General features: G+C 45.3%; 2 protein-coding genes across 3 annotated transcripts in view; one reads left to right on the top strand and one right to left on the bottom strand.

The window, feature by feature from the left end:
* Nucleotides 1-1,387, top strand: part of LOC144174413 (sister chromatid cohesion protein PDS5 homolog A-like) — a 44,208-nt gene extending 42,821 nt beyond the window's left edge. Inside the window, exon 17 of the mRNA XM_077703121.1 lies at nucleotides 439-1,387. The gene's annotated coding sequence lies outside the window, so the exon portion shown is untranslated. The remainder of the gene's footprint in view (nucleotides 1-438) is intronic.
* Nucleotides 1,388-1,485: 98 nt separating this feature from the next.
* On the bottom strand, nucleotides 1,486-25,711 carry LOC144174417 (cysteine-rich hydrophobic domain-containing protein 2). 2 transcript variants are annotated; one of them, XM_077703124.1, is made up of 6 exons: nucleotides 25,313-25,711; nucleotides 24,379-24,433; nucleotides 22,620-22,775; nucleotides 11,823-11,879; nucleotides 9,611-9,670; nucleotides 1,486-4,682 (listed from the first exon to the last, which is right to left on the bottom strand). In XM_077703124.1, the coding sequence occupies exons 1-6, from the start codon at nucleotides 25,453-25,455 to the stop codon at nucleotides 4,632-4,634; spliced, it is 522 nt and encodes a 173-aa protein (XP_077559250.1). In that variant the 5' UTR covers nucleotides 25,456-25,711; the 3' UTR covers nucleotides 1,486-4,631. The 2 variants fall into 2 exon arrangements, with proteins under 2 accessions (XP_077559250.1, XP_077559251.1); XM_077703125.1 differs by lacking the exon at nucleotides 25,313-25,711 and adding an exon at nucleotides 24,553-25,260.
* Between the last annotated feature and the right edge of the window lie 254 nt (nucleotides 25,712-25,965).

The following is a 25,965-nucleotide window of genomic DNA, read 5'->3' as shown; positions in this document are numbered from 1 at the left end:
AAATCTGCTTTGAAAAAGAACTGTGCTCCTTGGCAAATGTAAAGTGGCTCCAAAGTGGCACAGGTGGAAATCTGCCGACCTAATAGTTAGTACCAGTCTGCAGATTAACAGCTTTTCTTATTGCTGCCAGTGAATGATGTTGAAGTACATAAACCGAAAGTAATTTAACACTAACCTTGTCTACCTCCAGCCATGAAAAAAAAAAGTAAGAAAAGAAAATGGAGAGAGAAAAGCAAAGGGGTCAGCATGAAGTAATATTTGAAAAAAAAAACAATATGCATACAGAAACTTGCCTTGCGTCGCCGCTTCAGACCGTTTTGTTAGTTTCCCCATCCCCGTAGGCAAGATGACTGTATGTCTGGGCACATGGACTCTTTTATTCCGCGAACCCGGAAAGCTGAAAAATTTGTGCAAGCATGAATTCATTTCGATGTGCAGGAGGTCAATCATTTGGCGACACCTCCAAGATGCCAGGATCGCTGTACCATCTTGCCAAGCAGACGTGCTACACATTGCCAACGTTGTAACGACACCAGTTAGCAACAGGGAAGATTAATTCGGCTCACTAGGCAACTGCGGAAGCAATTTACGAAGACAGCTGAAAGAAAGAAGTTTCCCATTGCGTTGCTATGTAACTACATGCCATGGTGTTTTGTTGTGCTAGGACAAGCCACAAAACTAATCCACATTACGTTCTGTATGTGAAAGTAATGCAAGTTTTGCAGCTGACGTGGTCTGTTGTAACTATGCATGAAAGGTTTTTCATGTTTTGTAATTTGTGTGGCAGTGTTCACTCGTATCTCCAGAAAATCATGCAAGAAAGTGCACGTCTTTTTTTTGCTTACAAAGATGTCGAAACGAAAGCATTGAGTGAGTAACTTGTTTTTGTTGCAAGCTAGCAGTACACAAGCATTCGGAGGTTAGTAAAGCAGTATAGTTACTGTAAATATGTTGCCTTACATCACGTGGCATTTTTCACAATGTTCATATATGTTACCACGCTACTGGTCTGTAAAATTAATTAAAATTTCTTTTTACTGTCAGAAATTAAGCTGTTTTTGAAAGTGCATGGTGTGTTGAGTGTAATGATGCAAAAATTCAAAATGCTGCTCTGGGGAATCCAACACTGCTTCATCGTCTTTTCCAGTCGACACAAGCATCTTTTGCATATTTTGCTATTGCAAGGCATGGACTTCTGATCAAAGAGTTTCTAATTTTTGCCGATGTTGCAACATAGGCACCAGTACGAAAGCATATAATATTTCACACATTACATGCTCTCCAGAAGCTAACATACTTGAACAGATGTTTCCACGTAAAAAAGGAAGTACCTGTGTGACATGTGACAGCATACCGAGTCTCCCTTTACCTGGCTTTCTGAAGCAACGCATCCTAGAAAAACTGCTTTGTTACTACAGTTCTTTCTTTAAGTCTGCACAGCACTGCTCAAGGAACGTAGGTGTAACGGAAGAAATAAAACCAGTATGAAACACAAATGCCATGAGGCGCTTTATTTTAACGTAATCCGAGCACACAAAAAGGCAAAAGAAATACACAACTAGCTGATATGCATAGGTCTGCCAGATCACATGATAAATTGCACCAACAATAAATACGAGAGCAGAATCAACACTGGGGATGCTGCTGCAACTTGGCAAGAAATTGTGAATAAAAAAGACGGAAAGAAAAATGGAAGCAGTGCTGACAAAACGAAAAGCACCACCGATGCATTGTACAGCTCGTCTTTGTTATGCAATAGTAGTAAGGTACATTGGCCTCCAAGTACTGCAAATCACAAGACTCGTGAGGTGGGGAAGAGAGCGGCGGTCTTGTACACAACAAGACTTGCCCCTCTCCAAGTAAGGTCAGCATCAATTCGACAATTTATGTACACTTATCATACAGCATCTTAAAACCAAGAAGACAAAAAGGAAAAAAATGTGCTTTGTCGATGTCGCATGAAGGCAATGCATGTTAGAAGCTCGGTTTCTTGCACTATCATTTCGTCACTTGGTGTGTGTGTGCGTCGCACAATGCGGTTGGCTACGAACAGAGTGCAGACAGTTTTTTTTTTTTCTTTGCCTCACACGCAGCAACAAACTGGATGCACACACGCATTCATGGGTTGAAAACTTTTCACCACAGCACTGAATAGATTTAATTTAAACATAAATGTGTCCCACTGGCAATTTTTGGTTGGCATTCAACACCTGTGTGCTCTAACAATAAAGAATTTGGTTTTCTTTTTTGGTAAACCAAGACGTAGTGGACGTATGGCACAAGATGGCTTCTCTAGCTCCTGTTTTCAGCACTTTAAAAAGTTGGAAATGAAATTTGAGAAGTGGACTCTGATAACTAGAATATTTGTAGTCTCATTCTCCATTCATGAAACGAATTTAATGACTCTTCTCGACCGTACAGTGCGGGTTCATTCGGTACTTTGTCTTAAACACAGCCCTCAAAGGAAGGCGTATTTTCAGGAGGTAGCCAAGCTAACTAGCAAGTGCTGCTCTAAAAACAAAACAGGATTGCCAACAAATTGGCCACCAGTACTTCACACTAAAGCATGTCTGAAACTTTCCTCACTTGCACCTAGGTTAAACCTAGCAGGGCACGGGATTTACGTAACACAAACTGCAGATTATGCCATGTCCTTAATAAAATGTCTGTTTTCACTCGTGTAGGGTGCAAGCAGACAACGTGCTACGCTAAACTATGTCGTGTTTGCTTCAGCAACTCCAAGCTTAACAGAGCTGCATCAAATACTGGGCATTGAATTCTACAGATCTTTGTCACAGTTTGTTTCCAGACATAACGCATTCCAGAATTTCACACGTACGTTCCTTTCACTAAACGAGAAACTAGGCAGTTTGATGCACCGAGTATTTCTGCACTTCAAAGCTCGAAGCAAACGTACTCCAACAGGCTAACAATTAAATCCCCAGGTTTTATGAAAATTGCTATTATATGAACTGTGCTGTACATGCCAGAAAGCCAACTCTGTGGTGCCTGGCAAGGTGTGAATACTGCGCAATTTCACTGGATGAAGGCAACTTGGTTTTATATCGGCCGAGGCAGCTTCCAACTAGGCTACTCAGCAGAGCAGCCTTTGCGTCGCCCACAAAAAGAGAGGAAACTTTTATGAGCAGCACTGTAGAAGTATCCATGCAGAAGAAAACAAGCGAAACCACCCCTTGTCTGATTTTTAGCACACTTTCTAAACAATGCACAACAACACACCGTAAATTAAAACCCCATTTTTCTTTTGGATCCCAATCAACAACAGTAGTTCCAAGACTCCCTTCAGCCAAGAACAGCCTACTGACACACTGACATATCTACCTATCCGATCTGATTATCATGGTAAATGTGCTGATCAACCGTTTTTTACCTTTGTGCAATTCCTTGCAACGAATTCCAATTTAAGTACTAGCGCATCTTTATATCAATACACAAGAGAAGCCTGGACCCGTTTGTCCTGTTGCATTGCTCGACCTAACTGCTACAGCAAGAGTCGAAAGCAACCACAGCTATCATTGCAACTGCTGCACTGATCCTGGGAAAACGTGAGCATTAAATTCACCACAGCTCTGCGCAGCCTTTAATGACCCCGAAACTCCGCCTCTTGTCCTCGCGTGTATGCACGTGAAAGCTAACCCACCTTCTACCTTTTCCCCATTGTCAGAGAGAATACAGCCTACTACTTGCAGTAGAAATAAAAAAGAAACGGTCCACATAGCTACTGCTGAACTGATACGCAAGTGTGCAACATTGTGTGCCTCTGTTAGCCACACTGGACGCAGACACTCCCAAGGAGAAAAATAGCTCACACTCGGTATGTGAAGGCATGTGCTCGCTGCAACATAACAGTGCCAAGCAGAACAACGCTGACTATAGTAACAGTAACACGCTATGGGCACTGGTGAAGTATAATAGTAGCTGTTACCTCGACCTTGTCAAGAAGGCACCAGTGTTTGTCTCTTCCCCCTCTCCCCCACCCCTTAATTTTTTCCGTTCACTCGTTACGGGCGAAGGTTGCCACCTTGACCAGGCTGCCCAACGAACCCAGTTTCCCTCCCCCACCAAAACCCTTTGAAAGTGCAACATTTGCTAAACACCGGGGGGGCACTTCTGCGAAAAGCGTTTGATCAAATCATGGCGGCACGCGACAACAGTGTTTCAAATCAACCGGCATTGACAGGCCTGACGTAGAAGCAGCAGCAGCAAACGCCTGTCACCACTGTTCATTCCTACACATACATTGGGCATTACATGCCTTCAAGGCAAACGTGACTACTAAACAGGACCCAGCAAGTGCACTGGTGCTCTGCGCTCTTCCCAAGCACTCTCCTTTTTCCGGCCTTACGTCAACGGAGAGTTCGATGGCACGGCGAGTCACGTAACAAGTCGAGGACGAGTTCAGAGCACTAGGACGAGTCCGCCGTCTCTCTCTCTCTCTCTCCTCGTGTGTGTGTTTCTGTGCCAGCTTGCGCCAAGCGCGTCTTGGTTTTGTTGGGGCCGTCGCTGCGGCAGCCCCCTTGCTTGAGATTCTATGCAGGTGTGCTTTCCTCCCTGGCGCTGCCCCTTCTGTCCAACCTTGGTCCAGATCTCGTGGCGGTGTGGACGGCTTTTTAGTCGGGCCGGTGAATGGCCAGCTTTGGGATGAACTCGATAAGAAGAACCTGGAGGAAGCCAGAAAGGCGCAACGCATGAAGCAGCGTGCAGGAAACTTCCGGGCCTTGGCAACCAAGCAAAACTTTTGGAGGGGTAGGGGGAGTTGCGAGAGTAAGTTTTAGTACCGTTCATTTATGAGTGCCGTTATTTTCTTTCCTTCGTTGTGCGAGCGTGCATCACATAGCCCATCATGCTAATGCTACCAGCAATGTGCCCACAGCTCCCTTATTAAACTCTTAAAAGGCTATGGCACATCTTGTTCAAACCATGCTCTGTTCTGCACGTAACAAGTTACTACTCTCCACATTGGTCCGACCGACACAGTATACATAATTGGTCCACAGGCTAGATCAGCTTCTTGGAAGCACAGAGACTTTGCTGCATTCGTTTTGACTCAGTACAGCATTTACGCACAGGTAACTGGATTTGACAGGATGCAAGGGAAGACAAGACTTCCTCCTTCATCACTGTCCAAAGATTTGCTCAGCATTTGTCAAAGTATAACAAGGAGCAAAAGGGCCTCTTAAACTGAACAAAAGATTTTGGGAATCTGGTTTCCGGCTGGGAAACAAACAAAATTGCTCCATAAAAGTGCCGCTAGTATACCAAGGTCGAGAACTGGGCTGGTTGGTGCACATTTTATTATGAGGGAACAGCGCAAACTTAGCGCGACGAGAGAAGAACACATCACGTGGTGTTTTCTCTCGTCCCGTTAAGCTAGCGCTGTTCCCTCATAATGGCTGCTAGTATATCTCAGCGGTATAGTATATCTGATAAGTGGACCTACATATACTGCAGGTTTTTCCCCTTAGTTTATTTCAATCGCTATCGTGGTGTGAATTAAGCCATGGCGCATCGTTTTTGTGCCCCACCACGTGGTAACACAAGCCCAGTGGGTATACAGCCCACCAATGCCTTTGTCTCCTCTGGTGCCTTGTACAGTTATCCTTTTTTCCTTCTGAGACCTCCTTACCCCAGCGAGGAGTAGCAAGCTCAAGAGCTGTCTCATGCCGACCTCTTTTCTTTCCCATAAACCTATTTCCCTAACCAGTCAGTACGACTCACTCAGTCGCAATAATGCGACAAGACACATACACCAATTTTTTTTCTTTTTGGCTGTGCCATATGTTCTTTTATGCTATGTTCTTAAGACAAGATCTACACACTGTTTATGTAAATAAAGGGTGCCTGGTACCATTAAGGTCGGTGTAGGCATGGGGTGCAGCCTAACACCAAGTTTAACTGACTTTCTGCATCGCACTGGAAGGTTCAGGATTGTGACTACATGCAAACAGATTGGCGCACAGCTGCAACATGTAAACAGGAGGTTGAGCGGGGGAGACAAGCAAGGAAGGTGAGAGTGAAGTTCTGGAAAACTCTGGAAAGCTTGTCAAAATGCTCAATTCTAACTGGTCGCGACGAGGAAAGGGTCAAAGGTGGAGGTTAGAAGACCAAAGGAGGGCGACACTGGTCACCTGTATGAAGCAAGCGCTCAGTGGGGCCGTAACATGCACCGCAACAAGCACTGCTTTTGTTACGCTTCGATAACTATGCCATACAATCCAGGAAGCGAAAAAAATGAAAAGAGCGGGGCACGCAGCTCAGTTGTCGAGCCCAAGCGATCCAGCAAAACAGAATTGTGTGCCTTAGGCAGTCAGTCAGAGTTACGGTGGTAGAACTATACACCAAATTAACCCTTTCATGCCACTCCCGATTTAACTCTGGCGACCACACACGCACACCCCTGCCACGCTCGAGTATACTCGTGTTGCCTCTTTGCGCGACTCCCTGCCACTTCCTAGAAAACTAGTGCAAAAAAATTATTGTGAGCATGAAGTGCAATCTGTTGAAAAGTCACAGAAATGCATACATCATGTCGGGTGAATTTTAGAGAACAGGTAGAGCGTATGCGTCTTCACCTGCAGCACAGACACTTTGGCCGTGGCAAGTCAGTTGCGACTAAAGCAACGAAGGGAGCGCAGCTCTCTGCATGTTAGCTGCCAGCTGCTGCTTTATGACGCCCGTTATTCTAAAAATATCACACTAAAAAGATTTCCAGTCATCTGAACATCCTAACAAGCAAGTAATTAGTTTGTAATTAAATGTAATTTGTTTGTATTCCTTGCATTTTTTCTTTGATAAGGTAAACTTGAATTAAGTGTTTACATGTCCTGTAGAGCATCATAGTGCATTACTAGTATAAAATTTCCCCTGACTAAACATGGAAAAAAAAAAAAAAAAAAAACTTGAAGCTTGCACTAAGTCGCGCAAGGCGAAGCTGCAGGATTTCCTTCTACGTAAGCACTGACGGACACATCACCACACACTTGTACAAGTTTGGAATTGTTTTGTTTACATGTTCTGTCATTGCTTTGCAATGTGCTAGTAGTAGTCATCGTCATGTGCATCGATATCGGCGTGTTCCTCATGCCAAGCATTACATGCGCGATAGCACTTGACGACAGCCAGGGCACAGTGGCGGCACCTACGTGCACAACGCATGCGCGGCATTCCTGGAGTCGCATCGAGGTTCCGTGGAGCAGCTGTTGTGCCAGCTGCGGCGTTGTTGGTTGCTTGGCAACGGCGAGGCACTCCTCAAGAGTTCTCACTCTTTGTTTTTTGCTAAGCCACTGTGCAAGCCTGCGACGCTCGGTGGTTGAGCACTCACAAGCGCTCAGCATTTCCTTAGTACTTCTAACACTTTATGCGTTACGCGCCACACATTATGGCCAGGTACAACAGCTCGGCTGTTAAAAAACCTAGCAAAAAAAGAGGCCCAGCCATAAAAAAAAACTGCAGTGAAAGGGTTAAGGGGCGCCAACGCAGCCGGCAAAAATTTTTAAAATCCCAGGCCATCTCCACTAACGTGGAACCTGGGGAGGCGCGATGCATGCAGTATAAGTGTGCTCAAACACCTTAAGTCTCTCTTTTGCCACATGGCGCGCACTGATTGGGCACCGGAGAAGCACCAGTGGGAGGACCAATCGCGCGCGTGCTGTGGCGCGCGCTGATTGGGCACCGGAGAAGCACCAGTGGGAGGACCAATCGCGCGCGTGCTGAGGCGATGGCGCTGTTTCTTGCATTGAACCGGATGTCAGCAATTAAATGAGGGACATGCTGGCTGTAAGTTGTCTTCATGTCACACGCCGCAGCATGCTAAGAAGTATGCTAAGAAGTAGTGCGAGGCACTGGAAAACGAGTGTCCCAGTGTGTTCTTTTAGTACGCATTTTTGCCCATAGAGATGAAACGTTCTAGCACGAAGCGTTGGGAAACAAGTGTCCCCGTGTGCTCTTTTAGTAGGCGTTTTTGCCATGGAGATTAAACGTTTTAGCGCGAGGCGTTAGAAAATGAGTGTCTTGGTGTGTTCTTTTAGTTCGTATTTTTGCCTACGGAGATGAAATGTTCTAGCGGGAGGCATTGGAAAACAAGTGTCCCGGTTTGTTCTTTTGGTACGCGTTACGTTCTAGTGCGAGGCGTTGGAAAACAAGTGTCCCGGTGTTTTAGTACCGTGTGTGACTTCACGAGATGACAGGAGACGCCGACAGCCCGAGCCCCTAAGGTGCTTCGCACCCAAACTTCGAAACAATTTTTCAACACCCGCCTTGCAATAGCTGCGCAGACCAGATGTCAGCATTACATTTCTGCGTGCACTGTGGGCCTCCCAAATGTTGATACGCCGCCTTACTATCTGAAACCTTAACGACATTTTATGGTGCCATGTAAATCGCTCAAACTTCATTGGCAGCACACCAACTCGCAAAAATGTGGTATCAAAAGATCAACACCTCTAAACACATGAGTGTTAGTGGCCTTTAACTCTACATTAAAGGGGCCATGAAGACAAAATAGAAGTTTGGTTCGCTAAAAAGTCTACCTTGTCCCAAAACAATGATACCAATTCTATCACTAACTTTAAACGGATAATCACGATATTGAGGAAAACATACAAAGCAAGGGCGACACCCAGGCCACTTTCCAGCGATTTCTACATCACAGAATCTCATTTATGCGATAGGCAACTGCCAACCTGAACCACCGCTAAGACACGCGTCAAGACTGAGCGATTGTGCCTCTAGTCCTGTTCGATCGTGTCACTTGAATGCTAACGTGCCGTTACCACACTGCCGATAATGTTTTTAGTGCTGGCCACGTTACGTCATAGCAGCGCAAAATTTGGAAGTTCTTCAATATTCCTTGCATTAATATGGCTAAAAAAGCGGCTCTGGTGGCTGGAATGGAGGTGATGAAGTTACCAAAGGTCAGTTCCTTTAAAGGAGTACTGACACAAAATTTTCGTGTTACGTTTTTTTCGCTGCTATGGGTGCCTATTAGCTCACTAATCATAGAATGGCACATTAGACGGTCAATCGCAGCGTAAAAAATCAGTTACTACGTCGTTTATTCGTGTCAGTTTCGGTTTCAGCAAAACAAATGCCACGCGGTTGCCATGACAGGAGGGTGCACGTGACGTCACCATTCTTGTCGCACCACTGCCGGTCAGGACATGCACACAAGCGAGCGCACGCGCATGCCCAGACCAGCCGAGGTTTTCACCATCCCCATGCGCCCAAGCAGCATAACGTCAGTCCCAAAACCATGACGCGATACACACGGCGTAGCAGCGCGCCCCAACCGCAGCCAGCGCGTCGGCTACGTCATGGGAGCCCCGACGTCGGCAGTTTGGGGCAAGGAGCATATGATGTCACACTGGCACGCTCCAGGCTTTCTCGTGCGGGCAGAGATTAAAATGGTTTTAAAATATGTTATATTGAAATGTTGCTGTTGAAACTTGCTGGGAGATATGTTTTGATAAAAAGGAAGCATTTTACACAGTTATCTAACCTTTGAAATTGAACAAAGTTGTTTTTTTTTTTTTCCCCGAAAAAGGAGGAGGTGGGAAGGGTGATGATCGTGAAAGTGGCAAAGCTCACTTACGTATTCCATCATGCTGTTGGAGTCACACCTTTGCTTTCCAAGCTTCCAGTGCAGTCCAAGCTGCAACAAAATCGTGGGCATGAGACCATCCGAGGAACTAGTACACATACCAAAGTCGCGTCTTCCGACAGCACTGAACCATTTCGCAAGAGCAAAACCACTGTTCACATTCCGCAAAAATTTGAATGCACATGTAAAGTTTGCACTTCATAATTTCATATTTCAATGCGCTGCAAAGAACAAAACTGGAAAACCGAAATTGGGCTTGACATTTCCTACAAAAGCTTCTATTCAAGTCACAAGAGTGGTATTTACACAACAGAAATTATTGACAGCAGGAGGCACTATGTAAAACTGCGCGCCTAGGTTGTTATTAGAACCTTGCTGCGAATGGTTGTAGTTATGGTTGCACAGACTATTTCATGGTGCATCTCAAGAGAGTGCGATCACAGGATCCATCCTTTTATCTGTGTTCTAAAAACAGTCAAACGCCCAGGTTGTTTTTCTGTAAGTGTACCAAAGGCAAGCTGCTTGAATGTCACCTCATCATCATTAGCCAATTCTCCTAAGCAGGTATACATGAACTGATGTGAATCATCACGGCCTCTCTTGAAAGCTGGAATCGTGCAAGACTGTTATTGCCTCATGGGGACATTAATTTCTCAAACTTGTGACAGTAGCTATCATCACTGGTCATTCCTGGAGCGAGTACGGGCAAATTGAGGAGGCAGCGACGTGAGGAGTGGGTGAATTGGCATTGCCCCTCTTGAAGCTGCCATTTTAGTGACTATCATTACTACAAATAGAGAAAAAATTCTCCTCTTCTTAAATCTGCACTTCTCCTCTTTTGCAACTTCCTTTCTTTTTGTTTTTATAGCTCAGTGATGACTAGGGTTGCCACCTCTCCCAGAAATAAAAAAAAGTTCCTTCAAGGGGGAAGGGAAAGGGGGGGGGTGCACGTGGTATATAGAAGGTTGAGTTGCGTTGAAAAAAAGACACGATGCCTTTTATGCCATTTATTCTAGCGTTTTCCTAGAGATAAATCAACAAAACATTTGTGCTGAAAGTGTCTGAGGTTTTGATTATTGCTCTGAATGTGCTGCTCTGAAAAGTAACTGCACACACTTCGTACACAAAAAGCTCTTTGCACCTTAGTCCACCAAACGAACGTTAAAAAAGCATGCACTGCATATAACATTATGCATTTGATACTAAAATATACATACACGTGCAATGCTATGCAAAGCATAAAGAGCGCAGAACGACAACCATGGTGGCTCTTGCTGATCATCGTGGCAGCATTTCACTGTGTTGTTCCTCCGCTTGGTCACCCCCATTTCAAGGAGCGCACTTGACTGCATATTTTCTCTGCTCCCGTGACTTTGCGCAGCTTGTCGGCACATATTTATCGTCGTAGTTGCTGAATTGACACTTATAAAACGCAAAGGAAATAATAATCGCGGCACAATGGCTAAAAAACCGGCCAATGACAGCCAGTTTTAAGTACGGACCGGCAACCAATCCGCTGTCTAAAAAACCGGTCAGGCCAGTCAAAAACCGGGCACGTGGCAATTTTGATAAGGACAGGCACCTCTGGAAACGCATGCGGGGATAGCAGTGCAACACATTAGTGGGCCCTCATTCAAACAGGAAATGAAGAGGTATGACCACTAAAGCCTTTGGTGAAAACACCTCGCTGGGCAAGTTGGTGCGTACTTGTTCTAAAAACTAGAGCGTGATCAAACATAGTGACAAAGAGGAGGAATGATGGGAAAGCGCCCAAGCCTTCCCAGCCTCTCATCTTTCGCACGGGAGTGTAGCACACATCCTCCATTCACCCGTACCCCCTTTTCCTCTGCCTAGACCCGATGGGAAGCCGTGAGCAATACTATCTGAGAGCACTTCGTAGACCTCGGCCCACTCAAACGTAGATGTCAAATCGCCGACGGCTTAAGTTCAAGCCAAAATTTTGCACATTCGGACACGCCGATTTCTGATTTCTACCACAAATGACACTGCTGTTGCTGCTGTGCATGTGGTATGTCTTGGCTTGTATGCACTGGGGGAGTTCCAAGCTCCTTCCACATGTCCCTATGGTTTAGAGGAATTCTCACATTATGCAATGTAATGCCAAAGGGAGAGGGTGTTGAACATCGTATAAAGCTATAAGACGCAACAACATTTCCTCCTAAATTTGGCCACACGAACATACCTTGTGGTAGAGATGGCTGTTCTCCCAATCCAAAACTTTCTCTATTGAGTGCCGCGTCTGCAAAAGAGGAATGCTCATTATCAACAACGTCTTTCGCACTTACCATACATGGTCTCGGTAGTTTCTCACAGCTTTGTGAATGCTACAGCTCTCCTAACCAATGAGCACTGTGTAAAGTCTCTTTTTTGAAAAGGAACCACTTATTTAAAGGAGCAATGAAGAAAAAACACGAGTTTGGTTCATTCAAAAGATTGCCTCGTTAGAATCATACTGACACCACCTTTAACGTAAACTTCGCTCAAATAAGCTACGTAATTAGGAAACAATGGAATGGCCATGCGACCCAGTAGCTCATTTTCCACAACAGAACCTATGATGTCACACCAGCCAGCTTTGCCATTGGCAGAGGGGGGCAAAAGTAAACGCAAATTAGGCAGAACTTATAAGCTTGCCGAACTAGCCATTTGCGCCTAAATTTAGGGCACATTCTTTTTAAAGCCGTAAGAATGGTGGGACAAACAGTGGAAGTTACGAAAGCACACGTAAACATAGAAGTGCCGATGCGTACTGCTGTTGGTACTGCGGGGCTTTGGGGTTGCCCAAGACGACACTGGCCGATTGACGCAAGCAACGGTGTCTTATGTGACCATATTTGTCGAACGAGCACTATGTTTCACGAAACGATTACTTTCTCCCTGAATAAAAACATGCCCGGTTTAAATACGGTCAAAAACCAATCAAAGGCAGAAAACAGCTTGCCATGATATGGTGGCGCCATCTAGGCTCACTAACGGTAAAAAGGCTTTCCAATCGGCTGCAGAGCGGTCAGTTCCCGTGATGCCATTGCAGACCACGAAAACGCACGATTTAGCAGAAAAATCTAAATTTTAACTTAAATTAATTAATTTCCAGTTAATAAAGCATCGCTTGCATTTGGACAAGCGCTGGGGCACTATAAAACACGAAATCTTTCGAATACCGCAAACTTGTATTTTGTCTTCATGGCTCCTTTAAAACCCACTTCAGCAGGCTGTTCGTTTGTTGTAAGGTGTATGACCCATATGGCTGTTTAAGCTAAACAAAAAATTGCCCTAACTTGGATGGTACGTTAACCCTTTGAGGGTTTTTGCCGTACGTGTACTGCGGCGGTTTTCCGTCCCGCAAGGTCTTTGCCGTACGGGTACGATTTCGAGCATGAAATTTCGTGCCATATTAACGATGCATGCTCCCTGGGAGGTTCTGCCACCTCCTGGGACTTACAAGAAGTGTTTGAAATTTGATTGTGCTAACTTCCTGCGGTGAAAAACAGAACTCTCTGGCTTCGGCACGTTACGGCGTCTGTACGTGTCAACGTGTTTCGTGGTTTCAGTTTCGCCACGTGATCGCATCGGAGGCGCACGAAACTTGATCGGCGCTCGCTATTAGGGGCGGCAGAAGTTGATTTCGATCTATATTGGCGCTGCTCTTACCTTGTTTATTACCCACGCTCACTAGGTATTCTTGCCCTCCTTGCTTGGAACTGAAGTAACCTACTCGGAGACTCCGTTGCGGGGGCGGCGGAAGTTGATTTCTATCTATATTGGCGCTGCTATTAGCTTGTTTATCACCGGCGCGCACAAGTTACTCTCGCTCTCCTCGTTTACTGAGTTGCCTTCGAGTTCTTCAGATGCACGGCAAAGTAGCGATATGGCCTAACGAACTGCCCGTTCTGATGACACCGACCGCGATGACTCTTCTGACTCTGAGTTTGCTCCTTTCACCGAGTCTGAATCGGAAGACAGTCTTTCTTCGGAAGAAGACAGCTCATTTTCGGACACGCGCTTTATGCGTGCAGACTGCGATAAGGCACTGTGCGTAGACCCCGTGTTTCAAGGAATACCACACTCTAAAATACTATTGAACATTTTTCAGTTCTAAGTGATGCTGACCCCAAAATACTGTTCCTGATAATTTTTTACCATTTAATCTAGTTTTTAGACATTTTGTACATTCTAAATCCGCAATAAACTAATTTGACCACCAGGGAAAGTTTTTTTCAAAAAAATTAGACCCTCAAAGGGTTAAATGAGACTAGCCACTGGCAAAAATAAATCTACATTTATACATGGCTTTCACGCGCTGGCAACCAGGACATCACACATTTGCACTCACTGTGTTCAACTGAAGGCCCAGTAGTTGAATTCAGAAAAACAAAAAAAATAAACAACAAGAGAGAAAGGAAAACACACCAAAGTTGTGGTAAAAAGTTGACCCATGACTACTAAGATAGGTGGCATTCACAACTGGCCAGGTCACATGCCAGAGTTGAAAGGTCTGTCAGGGTTTGCAAAGGTTTTCAGCAGTTATACAGTCATCTGTTTAGCGGCTCACCATGCCCTCCCGTAGATGTTGGTGGCCACTGGCCAGGCAAGAAACTTTCATAATATGCCGTTTTTCTGCTGGTGGCTCCCAACAGATAACACTGCCAATGTCACGGAGGTGTTCACCCTTACAAATTGTTTGACCATATGTGCCTGCCGTATTCATCGGAACCCAAACAATGTCACATTAACGGTGACTGGATGCTCTATAGGCTCAGTCACAAGCGGCAGATGCATCTCTAGCCCGCTCGAAAGCAAGGTACACAGCTAAACTGGTGTGAGTGAAACGAATCAATGCGGCTCACTGATGCTAACGGTCTGTGCAACAATGAACCCAAATATAGCTAAAACATCTAAGGAGAGGAAGTAGCTTAAACAAAAGTGTCTAACAACATTATTAAGTATAAAAAAATAAATAAAACATGAAGGGAAGTCTTTCATCAAAACTTTAAAATGACACCATCAGACAACAGTGCATCAAAGATGTACCAACCATCTGTGCAGTATGCCAGCAAGGGACTGCAGAAGACGCCAACAAAGATTCTTTCGATAATTAGAAAGCTCTGCAAAAGCTTTTGAAGATGCCACTCTCATTACGGAAAGAACTTATCACCACTTATATGCTTGCCCGTCTACAACAATGAATACGCATCTGGACATTTTGTTCGCTCGTCCTGCAGCTTTCTGTCAGCTGCTCCAGGAGTAAATGTCAGCTGTCTTTAATGGCAAGCATATTCCCAGAGGACAGATGTTTTCAGACGATGAGTGTTCTTGCCAACGGCATATACAACTTCTCTAAAGGGGCTGACGCTGACTCACATGACTAACAAAGGCACCAGTGAAAGTTTGGGCTGGCTAGCATGATGCTATCTTCGAATAAAAATTTGCTTTTATCACCATAAATGAGAAATCATTACTGCTTCCCACCTAAAATTATGATAGCTGCTAGCACATGGCGATTATGCTATGGCGTCATCAACCGTATTTGCACAATTGTAAAGCGCAAGTATGTGCACGTAGGGAAATTGTAAAAAATAATTTGACGCCGATTCTACCACGCAGATGTAAAAGACATGGCATCGCATACCTGGCAGAAGACATTGTATTTTACGCTCGCAACAGTGGCAGCGAAAATCCAGGGCACTTCTTAAACTTGCTTATTCAGCTCGTACTCAGGGGCATAGGGAGGGGGGGGGCATAAGGCTTCAGCCCCTCCGCCCCACCCCCCTACAAATTTTGTCGCGCTGTCATGAATGGTGACCACGGCAATAACTTGCACCGTCGTAGGATTTTGTCTAGAACCCCAAAAATCCTGTCGGAAAGCGCACAACTCTCCCTAGGTGGCCCGTTTCCCTCCTGGCATGCCTAACTCCTAACTCCTATCCACAGGGGTGTTCTGTGAGCTCGCGCTCTGCTACGGTGACGTATCGTTGCTGCTCAGAACAAACTAGGGGAGATTCGCGGGCCTGGAAAAACCGCAGGCCTGGCTGCTTCAGTACCTCCATGCAACTGGGGCCGCCGACGGAAAACAGTTGTTAACAACTCGGAACATTGTCCCTGCACCCCCCCCCCCCCCCTCCCTTTACATGGTGCGAATTTACCTGCGAATTTGCTGTTGCAGCACTGTTCCTGGAGCAAAATGACTATTGCCACAGCGACGAAAATAGGTCGTTTAGGCGCACGAGTGGCGCCAAGCAGCGAATTTGCAGGTAAATTCGCGCCATGTAGAACGGGCTTTCTGTAAAAATGCACATTTTGTTGCCAGTGGCATATCTGTTGCCCTGAGTATAACCCTCTCGCTTCTTTTTTTCACCACAACCGTACATATTGACACATTCTTTGTGTGACTAATTGTGGTGCAATTATCCGCAGTACGCGACGGTTGACAAGCTGCTCCTTTGCAATATATTGGCAGAAAAGACAGATGTAATAAGATTTGTCCCTCAGGGGGACTCGCCTGTTAGCATTCCTATAGGACTTACTAGTTCATGACCCATGGACACAAAAACCATTGTGCACCAATACTAAAAGCTCTACAAATACATATCAATGTTCACAACGGCCTAGTTTGCTTATTTTAGCAATATATGCACTCCTGTGCTGAAATAAAAAAATAAAACTCTTGCTTGCTATACAGCTAGCACCATATAGTAAAAACTAGATAAACCAAAATGTGTTTCTTGCATTTTTTTATCTCAATAAAGAAGTAATATATTTTTAAAAGAAGCAAGCTAGGTCGTTAGGAACATTTCTATGAATTTGTAAAACCTTCCATATCGGTACACGATGCTTCAAACTTCTGGGTTTGGCTCCTTCCTACCGCGAATCCCCATCGTCCGTTTCACTCTGAATACCCCACGTGGCGCCGTTGTTACAAGATCAGCTTGCACAGGCGAAAATCATTTTTATTTAGTTTCGGAATAAACAGGTAAGTACCGTCGTCGTTCCCGGTGTCAAACAAAATAGACCACAAAATGCGACCTTTGGTTGCAGTTTGAGCGCGAACAGAGCGACGGTTGGGTAAGGAAAATTTTTTGAAGTGTTCCAATTATCGTCGTACCTACCACCCTGTATATTTTTTCAGAGCCATAACAACTGAAACGAGGCGCTAGTTGCACAGCAGAAATATGTGGAACAGCTGGCTGATGTGTGCCCATTGCGAAATGGGTGCACCAAAATTTACTCGAATGTTGATAGATTGTTTCGGATTAGATTGGGTTGGATTTTGGAAGGAGTTCGTGGCCACGCCAATGCTGCTCTCCGCTTTTTAGCTGGTTTCAGTTTTGAGCCAGATTGCAACGCACACATTTAGCAAAAAAAAGTGCGCGTTAGAATCATGCAAATGGTATTTGTGGATAAAATAAGTACGTAATGGGCTAAGAAATACTGCAGCTTTGGCAGCACTCACAAAAAACTTTTAAAAAACCCCGACATATGCTAATAAATTTGTACATATTTCATTTATTTAAACTGTTCTTTTAAATCATGGTCAATCATGCATTCTTTGAAACTAATATCCAGGCTGAATCACCTCTTATATCTTGCAACAAATATAAACTTGTCCTCCATGAACATGCTTGCTAATACAAATGCTTGTCTCGTTATAGCAGCATACTACAGCACAAGCACGCAAACACACACATATATATTCTTTTTCTTTTTTTTTCCTCTCCTGAACTTGGTTCTAACTATAGTTTCGTCATCCGCTAGGTTCGGGGGATGAGGGGTGAAGTCACTGCTGGCAAAAAAAGGAGCGTTTCCTATAGAATGTAGTACGCTGCTCCCCTGACAATATTTTGGCTTTTTAACGTGCGCATCGTTGACCCAAATGTGAAGCCTCAAATTCCCAGCAACTTCTCAAGCTAGAGATAAATCCTCCCGCCTGCCATTAGTGGCACTGACACAATTCAAACCTTGTGGCCACAGCTGTGCGAATATCAGCAGTAAACTGCACTCAAAACGTAGCAGATGTTGTCTTTTGACAATCACATTCGATTAAATTGCCGACATTAGGTGCCGCAGCACGCCGCCTCCTTAGCGTGCCCGCCCCAAAAGTAAACATTCAAAGGACAATCTCTAAACTCAAGAGGATAAATAAAAAGAGGGATGCAAACTAACGAGGAAAATCTGGGCGAGTACATGCTTGTGAATTAAATTAAGTAATTAGGACTTCATAGGAAGTGAAATGCGTGGTTGGTGTGCAAACTTCTTCATTCCTGTTTCATATTTTGACGAATAAACGTGCCTTTTTTATGCCCGTCATTCTGGCTAATTTTATGTTAGCAGCAATGCTAAAACCAAATACATGTTTACAAAAAGGAGCTCTACATGTTTTTACCTGTACACATAAATATACTCACCAATAAAAACCAAAAATGTACATTTAAAAAGGAAAACAGAAAAATATAATAAAATAACACACGCTAAACCATAGTTTTATAACCAGCCCCTTGGATACCGAAAGTCAGTTTATTGCATCTATTTACAGGCATTATCTGGACTCCAGGGAGAAAACTAAATTCTCCTGGTTAAGCGCACCTTCGTTTCAGTTTTGGCAACAAGTGAAAAAATAACTTGAAATTTTCTTTTCAAGTAATTGAAACAAGGATTTGTGAATATCACAAAATATTTGTCTTGCTGGCTTTATGATAGCCATTACCGGTTTAGAAGCTTTTTCTATTAAGGAGGACTTCTTTAAACACACACCGATGTAGCCAGGCAGTTTCCGGAAGAAGAAACTCCTGTTAATTTACAAGACCGTGTTCTAATTACTTTTGACGGCACCTGTACATGAATACGACGTTCTAAAAAATGGCATGAACGGTGAAGTCCTGATTGAAATCTCATACAGCTGATATATTACATGTGACAATACCATTTCTAAATTCTAAACGTTCTTTTCTTTATTTTTCCAAACCTACGAAGCTTAAAGGAGAACTGATTTTTTTCGCTGCTATGGGTGCCTACCAGCCTAGTAATCATAGACTGGCACATTAGATGTTCGATAGCAGTCAGTTTCGATCAAATGAACACCGAGATGGCTGCCACGACACGAGGGCGCTCATGACATCACTGTTCTCGTCGCATTACGACTGGTCGGGACGCGTGCGCACACGTGTCCTCACCAGTTGTGGTTGCACGCGCCCGGGCAGCATGACGTCAGTCCCAAAACTGTGACGTGACGCACAAGGCGAAGCAGTCACGCCAACAGCAGCCAGCACATTGGCTACGTCACGGGAGCCCTGACATTGGCAGTTTGGGAGCAAGGCACTCATCGCATCATGCTGATGTTCATGCCGAAAGGGTATCCATTCTGAGCTTTCTGGTGCGTGCAAAGATTCAAATTAATCTAAAACACCTTATACTCAACGGTTACAGTTGTAACTTCCTGGTGGATATCTCCATATACGAAGGAAGCCTTTTACATAGTCATCTCAGCTTTAAAATTTTGTGTCAGTACTCCTTTAAAGTAGCAACAGGTGTGCTTGGATATAAAGCTCATTCATGTGAAAATGAATATGATGTTTTTTTCACATTCCCGTTGCTGAAGTCTTTAGAAAGGGTGCCCTGAATCACAGAGTGCTTAAAATATAGAAAATATGGTAAGAACCTCTGCACTAGGCTTTCTCACAACTGTCCTTCAAGCGACACACATAAAAGCCGACAGAATCGTTTTTATTTTTTACTGATTAATATCATGGTACATTTAACTAAACAAAGTGCATTGTACGGCATCTTTTCCATGTGTTTGCAACACACTGTTGCCTAACAAGTCGCTCCTCCTAGGTAAAAAAGGGTACCCTTTTCTGAACACCAGACCAGTCCTTGATTAAATTCTTTTTGTAAGATGAACCAAACCGAGTTTGCTCAAAAATAATAAAAAAACAACAACAAAAGGAACCATTTCCGAGCCCTTTGTTACAATTGAATTCAGCTGATGCAGCCGATACAATTGAATTCAGCCGAGAATGCAGCCGATGTATTTCAGTCTGCTCGCATTCCAAACAAAGCAAAGCAAACCCAACTTCATCCGCATATTAGAGCTGCCCGCCCTCATAGGGAGGCGAAGCTAAAGTTTGCCGGGCGAGGGAAGCGCTGCCCTCTCCCCGGAGGGGGAGTACGCCGGGCCGGCGGCCTATTCGGCACGTGCTTTTTTCGCTGCGCGCGTGCTACATTTCTCGCGTTAGGAAGAGGGCTGGGTAAAATTTTCTTTCGACTTATGAAAGCATACACATTAGCACGTGTCCAGCAAGTTCGGTTTAAACGTAGAGTAGTTACTGAGTTCATTTTTGTCGACGTTTGTCTTGTCGTCTGCTACAGACGCGCCGCCTGCTTCCCGCCGCTCGACCGGCAGACTGCCCCGACGATTTTAAGGGGGGAAACGCGTTGTTCGGCGGTCGTCGATTGCTCTTTTCTTCTGCAAGGCGACAGCTGTTCAGCTGGTCACAGCGTACTTTTCTCTTGTTTGTTACTCCCTGCGCGTGCTCGCGCTTCTGACATCCGGACTTTCTGGACGGCAGAAACACTGACGCGTGCAAGAAATGTAAGATAAACGTGATTGATTATGGTTAATAGGTTATTTCTTACTCTTGAAACAATCAGCTGCATCTTATAAAAACGCATTAGAAAGGCACACGCTAATTAAGGGGTGCGCTGACAGCGCCGCATTTCCATTTTACTTGTCCTTGAAGAAATTTTTGTTCGCAATGTTAGTCACCCGCTTGGAGTACAAGTATGGGTTAGCGTGACAGTTGGCGGAAACAACAGAACAGCTTGTGGCGTATAACTTTTAATTACTATAATATACAGAATTTGGTGTATACCTCTTTTAATTACCAGTATTTCTAAATGTGGGAAAAAAGCGAACAACGCAGCAATCCCGTCCAGAACACAAGTCACAATGACAAGACGGACCAGAGCTACTACAGCCAGGTAAATCGCTAGAAACTATTTTTTTTTTCACCCATGCAAAATGTCAACCTATTGTGTTATATATGGACGATATCGAACGGCACCAGCTAAACAACTCCGAAGTTCATTTATTATAGCGGAAAACAATCATTGGCAGCATGCATTAAAAAAAGTGTAGAAGGGAGGACTCGTTAGAACACTAGTTCACATTTTCAAAGCCGGGTAATGTAAACTGAAAGCACACAGATACAAACAAAAATGTGTCAACTTATTTCACCTTTCGAACTGCAGTGATCCATGCTTACCGTCTATCCTTTTGGTGCGCTTTCGCGGGCAATATGCAGAATTTAACGAATGCATCCTCTTCTTTCGCCATGTTACTGTCGTGGCAGCTGACCATGCAACAATATGGGTTTTTTTTTTCGCTTTCAGTTTCATCTTTTCGTTTCGGGCTAGTGAGGAGTGTTCCCGCCGCTCTTTGTACATACGTGCTGGCTTAAGTGGCTCGCGCAGCCGGCGGTCGCCTTTTGTTCGCATTCGTGAGTAGGAGGCTGGATGCCTCAGGCGGTGCGGGAGACAGCGCGAGCTGCGCGTGCACTTGCCAGACGCGGAGGAGCGGGCCGGGAGGCGTCTGCTTCACAAGAGCACTCTTTATCCCGTGAAACCGCCGGGGCGCTCGGCCGTTCGACTGGCGCGTAGCAGACGACGCGCCTCTAGCAGACGACAAGACAAGTACCGGCAAAAATGGACCCAGTAGCTACTCTACGTGTAAACCGAACTTGCTGGACACGTGCTAATGTGTATGCTTTGATAAGTCGAAAGAAAATTTTACCCAGCCCTCTTCCTAGCGCGAGAAATGCAGCACGCGCGCACCGAAAAAAGCACGTGCCGAATAGGCCGCCGCCCCGGCGTACTCCCCCTCCGGGGAGAGTGCAGCGCCACCCGGCGATCGTTCCGGAGCCTATTAGAACCTCGCTACAAAAGCCAAACGTACGTAGACTGAAAACAAAATTACTTCCCTCCAACTCTTTTTCCCCCGAGCGTCTCGCAAAAAATCTGCCGCCTGCCATTTTTTGTGCCATCAGGCAGCTGGCTTACGAGAGCTCGTGGGCTGATGCATGAGAGCACCCTTTCTAAATAATGAGAGCACTGTCTCTCGCTGCTCCCAATGCTGCAAAGGCATGCAATAAAAAACAGCTCTTCACAGAGCGAGCAAGCTTAGTCAAGCAGGTTGGGATGCGGTGCAACGGAGTCACAGCTGCAGACTAGCCTCTGCATCCGACGCATATTTTTCACAGACGGGTGACCAGCCATCAGCAACCCTGGACACACAGCTGCAGCAGCATGGCACCTCAGCCTGATAAGGGACTTCTCAACGCTGCAACCAGCTTTCACAATCATTGCGCAACGTGGTTGCGCTGTAAGCACGAGACTACAAGAAATCACGCAACAAAAGTTCTTCCAGAGCTGAAATGGTTTTTTTTTTCCTCTCTATCTCTCTCTCTCCCCGGTATGTTAAAGGAACTCTGCAACACTTCTGATAAATGCTTTCCTGCTTTCGTTCCCGCCTGGAAGCGCTGCGAAAGATACGCTTATCACCAGCTGGGAGCGGCACTGCGTGATTTGCTCGTCACAGCAGACAGGCCTTCCATTTCTGCTTTGCTCTTGTGGCTTTCTTTTCAAAGGGGCTATCGAATGCGCTCATTGCTGCAACTGAATAAAAACCGGCCAACAGCCGCTACAGTGCCGCTATGACATAATTGCAGCAGTAGAAGGCCAAGACAAGGAAAGAGAGAAAAACCTTTTGAGCAAGCTTCTAGGTTATCTGATGGGCATAGAGCAGTAACTTTTGGCTGAGGTACTTTGCGAACCCTTAATCGAAGTATGGGATGTGTTGGTTGACTACGTTTCGCAAGCATTTAGGATTTCGAAAAAAGTTGAAAATAAAAGGCCTCTTCGAATGATAGGAACAAGCTGCACCTAATTTTTGGCGCGAGCGCCAGCCTTCCCAGGCTGCAACACTCACCCGTTTGCTGAGGCAGACGACGGGCCACAGAGAGCAGCCGAGCGTACAGCAGCAACACAGGCAGCCGCAGAACAGCCACTTTACGTTCACCGGCAGAGTTTTACGCAGCACGCTGTTTATGCGCAAAATGGTGGCCTTGAACTCCTCTGGTGCCACCTGGGTGAGGCAAAAGTGGGCGGCGAAGGAAAAATATCAAAACGAACAAAAAAAAAAAAAAAAGGAGTTCAACTGCCTTTTTATGGACCACGTCTCGTCAAAGCTGCGCGCACAAAACGGGGATCTGCTACTGCTGCTCAGATATGCACTTGGACAAGCTGCTGTGCTTCACAGATTTCTGAACTGCATAACAAAATGTCCGCTGTGGACACTTCTACGAGTCTGGTAATTCGGATTAGCTGATAAGGGCAAGCAAAGAGGACGCAATAATCCCTCTGTAATGCACAAATAAGACTGATGGAGTGTGCAAACTTGTTGGTCTGCAGAGAAAAGCCGGCTAGTCTTGCACTCATGCTAATAATAAGGATGACTTGGCTAATGTTTCCTTTTTATCCCTAATCAGAGCACCCCTTCAGCCTGTGCATTATCAAAAACGAAAAGAAGGTTGGAACACTCATTGTGGTTTTGCTTGAGGTCCACTGTAGTTTAGGGCTGCAGATTAATTTAGTCCAGCTGGGAATCTTTCACCAGATGGTCTAAATTTTCATGAACGTTGGTGTTTCTGTTTCTTGCCTCCATCAAGAGAAAAAATGGTTGCCATGGCCAGCCTTTAAGACTTTAGCATGCTTTCATTAAAGAATTGAAAACTGTGAGCCATTATCAGGTGCAACCCAGTAATAACGTAAGCTAATTCACACTTTCCACCACAAAACTTACTACATGACACGCTACTCCTGCGCAAACGACAAACACTGAAAAGTAAGTCGTGGCAGGATTGTCGAGAGCCGAAAAGCCTTCACAATTATAAAACCACGTAACAAACATTTCCTCATACTAACCAGAAATTGCTTTCATCTTGCTTTAGTAGATGTCAAAAAGACCAGCAGCAGGCATTTCAAAATGACAAGCTTTGCAGAAATTAGTAGTGCACCTGTGGCTTTTTTGGCATTGGCACCCAGCTTAAATGTGCAATTTTCATACACTGAAGGTTCAAAAATTGGAGCGGGAAAAATAAAAAGGTGAAATAAATGCCAAGACGCATGTCCATCAAATGAAAGTCTAGGCAGGTAATCAATTGGCAAGTGCCAGCATGTCACAACTAAAATGACTCCAGCTTTGGAAGCTCTCTCGACACCAGACTTCACTATAGCCAGTAATCATAGTGTCTCTAACTGCTGGTGGTCTATGCCACCCACTTCCCTAAACAGTCCTGAGTTGTGCATGCAAACTCGTCCAGGCTACAAGACATCAAAGACAAGTTTTTTTTTCTCCTTCTTTGTGCACATGTGGGCCTTTCTACTACAATTTTATTCTTCCATAAAAAGTGCCTTTAAAGTTTAATTTCTATCTTTAAGAAAGCTCCATCTCTTTCCATTCTAGATAGTGTTTCTGTTGCTTGCCATGCACCCTTTTAACTTCAGCTACATCATGAAGAGGAAGTACGCTACTGTAATCTGGGTTACGCCGCACGAGACAGCAGCACACGCCGTTAAACTTGCATAACCCTTACAAGGCAACTAGCTACGTAGTAGTTTCGCAAGGATGTGAGTAGCTCCAAGCGCGTGAAAGCGAAAGCAGTAATGAGATCGTTCCCGCTGTTTACCTTGGCTGATAGCGTGGGCGGGAACTCCGTGTCGAACTTGTTGCTCAGTCCAAATCTGCGCAGCATGCGTAAACATACCAGCAGCTGGCGTTAAAACAGCGGCAATAAAAACGCACGCGGTCGTAACCCACTCCCCGTTCCGGGCGCACTCATTACGCCACATAGCAACCGTACCGTAGGCTAGCTGCTACGCAAAGTGCGCACATCACAGCGCTCTCTGAACTGTGTGGCAGCGTAAATTTTGAAGGAAAAAGAAATGAACAACATGGCATCAGTCAGCAAAAAGGCCGCCGGAGAACAAAGACGGGCCAGGAGCCAAAATGTCTAGCAGCTGAATCAGCTGATCAATAACAACACGTGGATTGGTAAACGGATCGTGTCCGTGACGTCAGTTTGCGGATTCTTGTAGCAGCACGGACACACAAAAATGATCGACAGGAAAAGCCTTTGGGGGCTAGCACGTCGAACATTATCAGTGGGAGATAAAGGCCCCCCCTTTCCCCTTCATACCAACTTTCGTCCCAAACGGCGACTTCGCGGTGCGTGGAAAATCCACGAGTTAGTTTTATTTCGTGTTTCGTTTATTAGCCACCATTTTGCAGGCCTCTCACTGCGCAGGTATCGAGTGCACAGACATTTTTTTTATATAGTTTGTGCGCGAACTAACCTGACGCTAACCAAAACAAAGCAGTTCGCGATCGCTGCCCATTAGTTACAGCAGTGCACCGCACAACCACAAAAAACGGTCACTCAAATCACGCAGTGTTCAAGGTATTAAACGCACACAGTCACGAGGCTCTTAAAAAGTTGAAAACAACGCTTTGCCGCGGCATTTTGCTGCGCGCTTGCCGTGTGGGGGGTCTTCCTTTGTGCGAGACGCCGCGTGAGCGACACCACAGCGTCGCAACCGCGAGCGCGCTCGGTGCATACTCACACTGTCATGTTGCCTGCCCCCCTGATGACCACGGGCTCCGGCACGAGGCTCACTAGGGAGTCTTCGTTTACCCGCTCTTCGTCGTCGTCTTCCTCGTAGATCGCATCGAAATCTGCCATGTTTGATTCCGGAGACGCAGCCATCGGATGCTCTTTTCAGGCCGCGCAGTCTTTCCTCACCATGGAAATAGCGGGCCACTGGGAGTAATTATCAGCAGGACAGTAGTAAGCACGCGCTCAGGGCAGCTTCAAACGCGTCATCGCGAAGTAGTCGACGGGGCTCAGAAGGCTTTTGTTCGAACGTTCAGCTGACTGCCAAGAACACAGCGTAATCCGCTTCAGCAGGAGCCGAGGCAGCGCTTTGGTCTTTCGGTTGCTTTGGTTGGTGTTTTCACTCGCATTTACGGAGACAGATGGCAGCAGTGCAGCAGCACAGAATGTTGTCACGTGACTTTATCCGCTCGGTTTTTAAACAAACAAACAAACAGCGTCATAGCGGTCATAGGACAGAAAAGTTTTGTTGTTGTTGTTGTTGCTAGGTCTGCAGAATTACTGCTTATTCTTTCAAATGCATCGTTGTCTGTGAGATTCCTCGTTCTGAAAACTCTGTACCGGTGCCTACCTGTAAAATGTCGCTGTTTGGCTGATAATAAA

The sequence above is a fragment of the Haemaphysalis longicornis genome, unplaced genomic scaffold, assembly GCF_048455015.1.
Source record: "Haemaphysalis longicornis isolate Haplotype H1 unplaced genomic scaffold, Haemaphysalis longicornis Haplotype H1 scaffold_3, whole genome shotgun sequence".
NCBI lineage: Eukaryota > Metazoa > Arthropoda > Arachnida > Ixodida > Ixodidae > Haemaphysalis > Haemaphysalis longicornis.
This window is presented reverse-complemented; position numbering and strand designations above follow the sequence as displayed.

Coding starts and splice junctions, on each gene's coding strand:
- LOC144174417 (XM_077703124.1), bottom strand. CDS start 25,455: ATGGCTGCGTCTCCGGAATCAAACATGGCAGATTTCGATGCGATCTAC. Junction 22,776..24,378: donor CGCCCACGCTATCAGCCAAG/GTAAACAGCGGG, acceptor TGCCTCACCCAG/GTGGCACCAGAGGAGTTCAA. Junction 11,880..22,619: donor TCGTCTGCCTCAGCAAACGG/GTGAGTGTTGCA, acceptor CCTCTTTTGCAG/ACGCGGCACTCAATAGAGAA.